The 11,068-nt window shown below is 38.5% G+C and overlaps 2 protein-coding genes across 2 annotated transcripts; both read right to left on the minus strand.

Moving 5' to 3' along the window:
- Positions 1-1,720: 1,720 nt before the first annotated feature.
- Positions 1,721-6,210, minus strand: LOC110899967 (putative disease resistance protein At3g14460). Its single transcript, XM_022146862.2, has 2 exons — positions 2,754-6,210; positions 1,721-2,010 (listed from the first exon to the last, which is right to left on the minus strand). The coding sequence occupies exon 1, from the start codon at positions 4,474-4,476 to the stop codon at positions 2,767-2,769; it is 1,710 nt and encodes a 569-aa protein (XP_022002554.1). The 5' UTR covers positions 4,477-6,210; the 3' UTR covers positions 1,721-2,010; positions 2,754-2,766.
- Positions 6,211-6,304: 94 nt separating this feature from the next.
- LOC110899966 (putative disease resistance RPP13-like protein 1) lies at positions 6,305-9,687 on the minus strand. Its single transcript, XM_022146861.2, has one exon. It carries the CDS (start codon positions 9,630-9,632, stop codon positions 7,386-7,388), a length of 2,247 nt encoding a protein of 748 aa, XP_022002553.1. The 5' UTR covers positions 9,633-9,687; the 3' UTR covers positions 6,305-7,385.
- Positions 9,688-11,068: the final 1,381 nt, after the last annotated feature.

An 11,068-nucleotide genomic window follows, 5' to 3' on the forward strand; every position in this document is an offset into this window, starting at 1 on the left:
GCTATTGGCCGCTGCCACCCCCAACTATCACTTTGACGTCCGTCACCCCAACTTAACACTTAGTATGTTCTGTCACCACGCTGTTAACTGGTCACTAACTTTTGATGTTGTTATTATACTTTTGGGGGTGTCATAGGGATCTTAGGAAGGTTTTAGGGATCTTAGGACACCCTCAAAAGTATAGTAACATGATCAAAAGTTAGTGATCAGTTAACGACATGGTGAAAGAACACACTGAGTTATTAATTAGCATTTGACTTGTTAGTTATGATTACAAAAACAATGTTATTAATAAACAATGTTACAAAAACAAAGTTTATTATTTTGTTATTAAAGTATAACAACAATGATATTAGCTATTTTTACCCTTCCTATTCTCTTTGCAAACATAAAAAGAATGAAATTTGAAATGATTTGGAGCGAAGACGACGATGATTCCACTTTGCATGATAAGACACATAACCTAAATAAGAAGAATATTTAAACATTTGTTCCAACGGAATTTTTAAACATAATGCGTAACCTAAGTAAAAACAATGTATTATGCATACACAAACAAATGAGTAAATGGATTTTTTAAACACTTAACTTTACATTGACTTGATGCATATCATATATGATTCTATAGATTTTACCTTATCTATGCTCTATACTTGTACTTTGGGTTCTCTTGATCTGTCTTACCTTATTTCATTACGTTATAAAATACTTTTCTGTTTTGGTCTTTTGTGTTCTAATTTACATGTAATTCCACTTCTTTTTGGCAATTGCAGATGCTATCCTCTAAAGATGTAAACTTTATGGGTTACACATATAAAAACTTTGAAATTGTAAACGGTAGCTCTCTCCTTACACACCACTTCATTTGTTTCTCCTTTTTTATCCTAGAAAGTTTATCCCAAAATAAGGCAATATAATTTTTTTTTTCCAAAAATAATTTTCAGCTGAGTTGAAGAAGAAGAGTACAAAACCTAAAAGGCCAACCGTGAAGTCACTTTTGAGTAAGATCTCTCTCTCTCTCTCTCTCTCTCTCTCTCTCTCTCTTCATAATCGGAATTGATCCATTAGTAAGTAAACGAGTTAAAATTGATTATCTGTACTTATTTGCGTGAATTTGTGTGTTTTCTTGCAGAAGAAGAAACAGATTCGACTTCATCGTAACAAACTCAGGGAAGCTTTCTCAACCTCCTACCCCGCCAAGTAGAAGTCTCCAAGGAAAACAAGTCCACATGAACCATTACTCGTCTGTTCATAAACAGTCACATAGGCATACTTATAAAATTAATCAAAATCTAAAGCAATGTGTTCGTTACAACCAGACAGCTTTTCATTACCTGTGGGTAAATACAGAATGAAAGATGGGTTTTCAGTTTGTTCATTTGCGGACCAGAATGATTTGTTTGAAGTATGGATGACTGATTGGTGCGCTTTTGTTTTCTTTTATTTTTTTTTGGGTCTCCTGTAAATTGGTTTCCTGGATTATGTATATTCGCTTTAGTTTTACTTTCTTGCAATTCTTGTGCAACTTATCTATTTGTCATATTAAGTTGCTGGTTGTTGATCAATCGTTCTGTCTCAACTCCTCTGATATTGCTCTGTTATTGGATTTTTTTTTCTAAGACACACAAAGACTAAATTTGCCACTGGTTATGTTTTGGAAGTGAAAATTAGTTTTTTAGAAAACCAAAGAAAAGCTGATCTTTCATCCCAAATACACCGCCGGCCATCGCAAGAACTTTGGTTAAATAAAATGATGAAATAGTCGCAACTAACATCAGTGATGCACGATCACTAATAGAGTAATAGGTATACTACACACAGAATACAATCTATAGTCTGACCCATTACCAGCAACATAGAATCTGAGTCAACTGGTTCTTTTAGGCACAGGTATTGACAAAAAACGATAAAGGAAAAAGGTAGCCAACATTATAATCCACCAATCAAGGTCTGTGAAGGTTGGCAAATCTTTAGTAGAGAGTGTAAAAATGCTTCCCGTCACAACTGGATCTGCAGCATCAAATCAAAAGTAAGTTATTAGTCTACAGATTGTAAAATTTTCAACAAACAGAATTAATTCAAGGGCTTCATGGCAACGTCATATGGCAACAAACAGAATTCAAGGGCTTCATGATTTCTACATATTCATATATTGAGTTCAAACTCTGCAATTGTGAGTCACAAGCTGGAAAATATAACTAAATAATAATTCAATAATTCGCTCATTTGATGAAATTATTAAATAAATTGACAAAATAAATGAGCTCAGATCTTGATATACCAAATATAGAAAGAGAATGAAGATAATAACATAAACTCAAGAAACAAAAGTTACATGCTCTCTTTCCATCCAAAATGGACTCTAAAAAAACTCTACTCTACTACTGTAAAATCACCATTTTTTTTTTACATTTTACAATTAATATTGTGTATGTTAAAACTCATTTGTATTTGATGAGCAGTAAAAATGATCAAAACCAAATACTTTACAAAAATAAATAACTTTTTAATATAGTTTTGCTGAACAAACGCTTAAATATTTCAAGGAAATTTAATCAATTAAACCCATCTTATCTTAAATAGGTTATAATGGGTTTAAGGTTACCTCAAACGCTGGTAGTAATATTAGTTGGCCTTATCATAGAGTACCAACATTAATTTGTACTAAGTTGAACAATTGCTTATTAAAAAAAATATTATAATTCAGTAATTTAATTTAAAAGCATTAAAGGACAAAGGTAGAGGAGAGATACCTTCGTATTAACTTCATTCTGTGTCAATACAGGGGATATGGGAGATGAGGGGCCAGTATCTACCTCCTTTACTGCATCTTTCTTTCAGAACTCCTCCTGGGCAATTACCCAAGATGTATAAACTTAAGAGTGAAGGCAACAACAACTCTGGTAGATCCGTCATCTTAGGGCAATCGAGAAAATGGAGATGGTGGAGGGAGGTGAGGTGTTGGGGATGTGAAGACACTTTCTTCAGATTAGGGCATTTGTAGAAAGTGAGACGTTGGAGGTGTTGGAGTCCCACTAAAAAAGATTCCAGTTTCTCAAAGTCACATATACTAAGAGAGGTAAGAGATGAAGGAAGAAGATGAGAAAATTCACTACTACTAATTATTACTCCATCTTCACCACCACCATATAAGGATAGTTCCACAAGTGAGGTTGGAAAACTTTGTGGGCCCCACTCGGAGAAGGGCTTCTTCAACTTCCCAATTACTAAGAATTGCAGATCAGGAGGCCAAACCCAACCAGGTAAACAAGCATCCATTCTTGGACAATTGACTATTGTCAGTTCCTTTAACCATGTCAAATTGTCACCAAGAAAGGAAACCTCCAATTTGGGACAATTTCTTATTTTCAGTTTCTTTAACGATTTTAAAGTGTTTGGAAATGACTCAAGACTTTCACAATCTTCTATACTCAATTCAGTGAGGTGAACCAAGCAGTTCAATTCAATTATTGATTTCAGATTTGGCCAATCAAGTATAGATACATATTCAAGCATGGGCATGCTGCTTCTGTTGTTGTTCATTTTTTTTCCTCCCCACTCCCACTCCTTTTCCAATACGTTCCTGCAATGCCAGATTCTAAGTGACCTGAGCTTCTCCTGTCCTCCTTTCGGAAAGGAGATAACTGTCATTGAACTACAACCAGAGACAGTCAACTCCTCAACGCCATCTGGACAGCTACAACGCTCCATATTCTTACAACGAGACACATCCAACGTCCTAAGAGATGTTAGGAGGTTGCTCCTACAATTATCCTCCTCTTCTTTCTCTCCTATACTCACCAAATTATCACAATGCCACACAACCAGTTTCCTCAGCTTCACAAGAATCTTAGTTGCATCTGCATCTGATTTCACCAGGTATCTTATTTCATTACACCACCATATCTCTAAATCTTCAACTGCCCCAAGAAACTCTATAACACCTCTCCACATCACATCATTAAGCCCTGAAATCTCCTTTATATCCAACTTGGTGACTGCTGATGCTACTTCAACCAGCCTTCTCAACACACCACTGTCACATTTATATAATTCTAGATCATTCAATGAAGGCAGTGCTTCAAGTGTGACTTCAACCAAATTAGGACAACGAGTTATTTCAAGCTTTTGCAAGCGTGGAAACACAGCCCCTGACCATTTCTTCCACCCACTCATATCACTAAAACTCAGAGTTTCAAGTGAAGGAAATGTGCGACCAGTCCCAAATAACTCAGAACCCACAGCTTCCACTGCATTTAGGCCTCGAATAAACAACTCCTTCAGTGACGGTAGTTGTCCCAGTGGCGGTATTAATGTACATCTCTTACAGCCACTTATTGACACATGCTTCAAATGAAGGAACGAGGGATCCCCAACCCACTTTGGAAACTCTGATCCCCCATATGACATAAGTTTGAGTTTTAATAACTTATCATGACAAGGCTTCAGCTCATTTAGGACCTCTTTTTTAAGCATGTCATTTCGAGAATCATTTAGCTCATCACCCCATACAAGCTCTAACTGTTGATGCAGATTTTGTGTCCGATGCTTGTCGAATAGATTAGTTATTATTTTATGCTGAATTTGTAATAGTTAGTGAAACGGTCAAACGAACGTGTATAGACCCGCTCGTTTGAAGTGGTCAAACGAGAGGGTTGTTGGTTTGACTGTGTGTGTGTGTTGCTAGACAAAGTTGCTGTGTTGTTATTGGTGTCGAAGGATAAGGCATCGAAGGATTATGAATATCCTTCGATGAGCTCGAAAGATACCCATCGAAGGATGGACCTCGAAGGATATCGAAGGATATCATTCGAGGTATGTGAGTATCTTTCGAAGACTGTCTGATCGAAGGATGATGTTTCGACCAGTCAGTCTGATCCTTCGACCTGCAGTGTTTGTTTTGGTATAAATACCAACACTTTGTCATTTGCAACATAAGAGTGAGAGCACAAGTGTGTGCTAGAGAGAGAATGGAGGTCTGAGACCTCACCGGGAGAAATCACCACTTGGTTTCTCCCCGGATGTATACTTCTTTGGTATTAGTTCGGTTGTCATGTAACCGGGCCGACTTGTAATGTTTACTACCGGATTAATACAAAGTTTGTTATGTTTATCCTCTCTTATCTCTTCCATCTTTGAACATGAACACGAAAATCACGGGTTGGATCCCGAAACCTGGACCTACAATTGGTATCAGAGCCATGGTGCCCGATTTAGTAAAACTAACCGTTTACTAAGTCACATGTGCTCTAGATCTGTGATTTTTGTGGGTTTTTGTTCAAGATGTAAAAAAGGTGAAAATGAGAAAAACCCAGATCTGGACCCGGATATCCAGATCTGTGCTAAACCGGGTGTTGGGTTTTATGTTTTTCTCTAAAATACTCAAGTTTTCTTCATCAAAACAACGTGTACAAGCATTTTCGTCAAATCTGCAGATGAACAGTCCTCCGTGTTCTTGATGTTCTTGACAGCTTAAAATTTCGAAAGATGCTGTTTGTCCTCGAAAGATTGAACAGTTTTTCGAAGGATGAAACAAAATTCAAAATTCAAATTTTCATGCTTCGAAATGTGCGAAAGTTGGTCACCTACCACATCAACTTTTCTGACACCTGTCGTACTTTCTGTCCTTGTGTCAGGACCATCGAAGGATAACTTTCGACCTCGAAAGATCATCCTTCGATCAAGGAGATTCGAAAGATGAACAGGAGTGCTCGAAAGATCATCAGTTCTTCGAAGGATCAAAAAGACTTCGAAGGATCAAGTCTGAGGTGTACGAAGGATCAGCCATGTCCAACTTCGAAAGGTGTTCGAAAGATATGTGACATGTGCTCGAAAGATGCTCGAAAGATATGTGACATGTGCTCGAAAGACTTCGAAAGATCATCTTTCGAAGCTGTCTTGGTGTTTATCTTTCGTTTGATGCAGATGTTTCGAAGGATCCAGGTGTTGTGGAATTTTGTGAACTCAGACAGTGTGTTGGGGTTAATCATTTAATTCACTTGGAGTCGGGTCGGGTGTTCGCAAGGATTATTCATACCGGGCTTCAAAGTTTCAACATCAAAATTCGTACGGGATTTGGGAACACGCGGGGTGATGCAGCATGATGAACACAAGAGATGATGAAGACTTGATGTTTGAAAATGTGGGGTAGTCACGGTTACCGATGCAATGACAAACATGGTAACGTGACTATTATGGGCCAAACACAACAGTTCCGCTTGGTGGAGGGAATTGGTGAATATTTGACGACAGTTTCTTTGAAGTGGAAAGAATCTGTTAAGGTTTAGAGATTTTGCCAAAGAAATGGGGGGATAAAAATTTTTTCATTTGTTGAATTTCTTCGGTAAAATTCTAAACGCAATCTCAGGTGGTAGAGTTTATGATCTTCTGGTGATTCAAACGGTTCAGCGTGGAATGTTTTGCACAGACACTTGAAGATCAAGACTTGATGCAGTTGTTTAAGAATGGAACCTTTATCATATGCCGGTTGGAGTTTTGGAAGATCAGCGGAAGATCGGTCAATTGATCCTTTTGAGGAAATTGCACAACACTCAACACGGATACGCGTACTTTGAGGGGGAAATCTTATACAATGAGCATCAGGATGCTACTTACCTGGATCATCGGTCAAGGGGGAATTTGTCTACACAGAGAAGATGAATACTTGGCTGAAGATTGATTGCAATTGCATTTTCAGCATTCGACAGCAACGGACAAGGGGGAATTTGTTGATGCAGATTTTGTGTCCGATGCTTGTCGAATAGATTAGTTATTATTTTATGCTGAATTTGTAATAGTTAGTGAAACGGTCAAACGAACGTGTATAGACCCGCTCGTTTGAAGTGGTCAAACGAGAGGGTTGTTGGTTTGACTGTGTGTGTGTGTTGCTAGACAAAGTTGCTGTGTTGTTATTGGTGTCGAAGGATAAGGCATCGAAGGATTATGAATATCCTTCGATGAGCTCGAAAGATACCCATCGAAGGATGGACCTCGAAGGATATCGAAGGATATCATTCGAGGTATGTGAGTATCTTTCGAAGACTGTCTGATCGAAGGATGATGTTTCGACCAGTCAGTCTGATCCTTCGACCTGCAGTGTTTGTTTTGGTATAAATACCAACACTTTGTCATTTGCAACATAAGAGTGAGAGCACAAGTGTGTGCTAGAGAGAGAATGGAGGTCTGAGACCTCACCGGGAGAAATCACCACTTGGTTTCTCCCCGGATGTATACTTCTTTGGTATTAGTTCGGTTGTCATGTAACCGGGCCGACTTGTAATGTTTACTACCGGATTAATACAAAGTTTGTTATGTTTATCCTCTCTTATCTCTTCCATCTTTGAACATGAACACGAAAATCACGGGTTGGATCCCGAAACCTGGACCTACACTAACTCACTAAGCCTCTTTTCTGAAAAGTTCGCCTCATGTGCATCAAGTGCATTTTGCACTTTTTCCAAACCTTTAACGGAAATTTTTTCATATAGATTCTTAAACTCTTTAAGTTTGGCTATTTCAGTTCCGCTTTCACTTTCGATATTGATTTTTGAGAGAGTAATTTGTAGGCTTTTCAACTCGCCAATCTCTGACAGCATCTGAAATGAAAGCAGGGTGTCCCTAACGTCAAGATGTTGCAGGTTCTTTAGATTTAGGAAGTTGTTGGGCAACTCAGTTAATTTACCACAACCAAACAGGATCAGTGTTTGTAACTTAACAAGATTGCAAACCTTTTCCGGTAAATGTGTGATATGAGTTTGAGATAGATTAAGATATCTCAAGTGCCTCATAGTACCAATGGACTCCGGTAACTCACTTATTTCAAAGCCGCTCAAACTTAGAACCCTTAATAATGGTAACTTAGGAAGCAAGTCAGTCAGAATCTTATTGGATAAGTAAAATTCTCGCCACCATTCCACCTCCCCAACAAACGTTGCCAAGAATGTCCTCATACATTTGGCGTTTTCAAGCACCTGGAGCTTCTCGTAAGCTACATATTCCTCACGAACAAATGACATATGGCGGTACTTGTCTAGCTTCATCTTCTTAATATTCTTCCCTGACTCGTTGTCTAACCTAAAATAAAACTCGGTGGCAACAGATGTCGCCAAGTCATTCATGAGGTCATGCATCACAAATAATGATTCACTATTAGGTGCATTTTGAAAAAATGACCTTGACAACAGCTCGTCAAAGAATTTGTGACCCAAGGTTTCTTTTGTTGAATCGCTTGGAGTTGGCTGGAAGAATCCTTCAGCCATCCAAAGTAAAACCAGATCCTCCTTATCAAACAGGAAGTCCTTGGGAAACAATGAGCAGTATGCAAACAATCGCTTCAAAGGTGCCGGAAGATCATGATAGCTAAGTCTCAGGGCTGGGATAATTTTATCTTCAACCGGTAATTTCCATATCTCACTTTCTAACACTCCCTTCCATGAATCTTCATCTTTTTTTGTCCTCAGTGATGTACCAAGTGCGATCAATGCCAGAGGCAACCCATCACATTTCTTCACAATACCTTCACCATGTTGTTTAAGTGACAAGTGTGAATCGAAATTTCTTACGCCTAATGCATGTAGAGCAAACAAAGATAAAGCATCATCATCTGACAGGCTCTCCAGATGCTTGTATTGAGAATTGTAACCCAGCTCTTTTAGTAATATATCCTTTCGTGCTGTTACTATGATTTTACTTCCTGGAGAACATGTATAAAAGGGACTGACGAGGGTTTCCCAATCCTTACTACTCTCACTCCACACGTCATCTAACACCAATAAAAATCTTTTTCGTGTTAGGTGATCTCTAATAGCTTCTTGAAGTTTATTAAAATTTTCATGTTCCTTCTTTACATCACCTCCAAAAGTTATAAAGATCTCTTTGCTTCTAACAGGGACATCAAACTCATCTGAGATGCAGATCCACGCCTTGAGTGCGAAGTGATTGTTGACTTGATCATCGTTATACAAAAGCCCAGCCAGAGTAGTTTTCCCAACCCCACCCATACCAATTATGGGGACAATACTATAGTTTTTATCACATGGTTCATCAGCCGGTAACAATAACTGTTGAACCAGTGCATCTTTCTCAGCCTGACGTCCAACAATACCTGATGGGTCGACAACAGAGGTTCGTAATCTTCTATTATTATTAATTCTTGGCCTGGTTTCCTCTTCCACTTTCAAACCAAGATTGTCTAAGCCAAGGTCAGCTTTCTCCTTAACTAGATCTTGTAATTTGGTGGAAATATCATCTAACTCGGCAATCATAGTAGTAGTCCGTGAGAAAGTTGTGCAACAAGTTGGGGTGATTAGCTTTCTTACCTTGCCGGTGATGCCTTCTGGCTCTTGCTTGAACTCAGGGTCCATAGCGTCGGTTTCCCAACCATCGAGGACGTCATCAATGTCATAAGCCAGATGCTGGAGATCATTCAGGCGTTGTTTCAGAGATGGATCGGTTATCTCCATCTGAGAAGCATGAGTAAGATAAACTTGGATATAGGTTAAGGATTTCTGCCATTTCTTGATCTCCGCATCAATTCCCTTGTGGCGAGCAATTCTTTTCAAAGCTGCACGTGACAGCTTCTCTAAGAGGACAGGGAGCTGCTGGAGGACGGTAGAAAGCACGACGTCAGCCATTGAGTATGAACTTATGAGAGTTTGATGAGTTGTGAGAGATTGTAGATGCAATGGGTGGATGATGTTGTGAAGAGTTGTGGATAGTTGTTGTTTCAGTCGTTTGATTGTTTACGATGTTAAGGTCTGGAGTATTATTGTCTTGGTCAACCATGGAAATCAGGATCGGCCAATAAGAACAATGGAAATCAGTATCAACCAATAAGAAAAAAGAAGTAGATAACCTTATCCCGAAACCACTGTACTTTTCTTTGTTTTTGTTTTCTGGGTGGAGATAGAATAGAAAGTTTATTTGGCTAGAAAGGCTAGGAAGTGATCTTGACCATCCATTTAGTTAATCAAGGGCTAAGATTAAATGATGGAAATTGAAGGGAAGAAAAGAAACGCGTGAGTTTGTTTAGGGGCATTCTAGTCAATCCAAGCCAATAGTTTCTCTCTCCTCCAATTACCACTATTTTTTAAACGTTAATAATTCTTTCATACGACATTATTTTTTTATAAAAATTGCACCAAAAAAACGAGCGTTTTTTTATCTTTAAAACGAGTATACTATTGCTATATTTTCAAAAAAAAAAAAAATTTAAAACCAGTTGCGTAAAACGCAATAGAAAAACCCTCAGTTACGTAAAGCGCAATGAAAAAAAAACCTAAAAAATGACATTTTTCTAAAACGCAATGCACCAAAAACACAAAGAAATGTGTTGGTGCACTTGTGTCTGTACTTTGTCTGTATTTGGTCACGATGTAAAACGATGTCCTTGTTAGTCATGTAAGTTTGACCAAGTCAACCATCCTCCTGGTTTGACTTGGCCAAACAGTTAGCTTATGAATGTGAATTGTCTGGCTCGAAGGATGTCTCATCGAAGGATAGTTTAGATCCTTCGATGAGCTCGAAAGTTGAACCTTCGATGGATAGACCTCGATAGATCATCCTTCGAGGTCACTGTGAATCCTTCGATAGAAGTCTGATCGAAAGATGATCTTTCGATCAGTATTCCTGATCCTTCGAGAGGTTTAACATCGATAGATGATCCTTCGAGACATCTATCGGATCCTTCGGACAGACCTGCTGTGTATGGGTATAAATACCCATGCAGTGTGTTCATTTTACAAGACTTTGAGAGACAGAGAGATAGACATTTGGAAACACTTGAGAGACACTTCGGTCAAGAACACACACATTAGAGAGTTTGCAATACTGATTTGTAAACCTTGTGCTTGTAACCGGAACCTTTCATTCGCATTAATACAAGTGGTGTTAATCGGTGAACCTTGTGTGTCTTGTGTTTATGCTTGTCTCAACTCGGTTGCACTCTAGCTTGGATTCCGCACTTGCTAGTGTGTTAATATAACAAGGTTAAGGTTCAACCTCATCCTCCACGAGGGACCTACAAGTGGTATCAGAGCCAAGGCTCTTTTCCTTGTTAAAAACCGGGTTT

This window comes from Helianthus annuus, chromosome 13, assembly GCF_002127325.2.
Source record: "Helianthus annuus cultivar XRQ/B chromosome 13, HanXRQr2.0-SUNRISE, whole genome shotgun sequence".
In the NCBI taxonomy this organism is placed as follows: domain Eukaryota; kingdom Viridiplantae; phylum Streptophyta; class Magnoliopsida; order Asterales; family Asteraceae; genus Helianthus; species Helianthus annuus.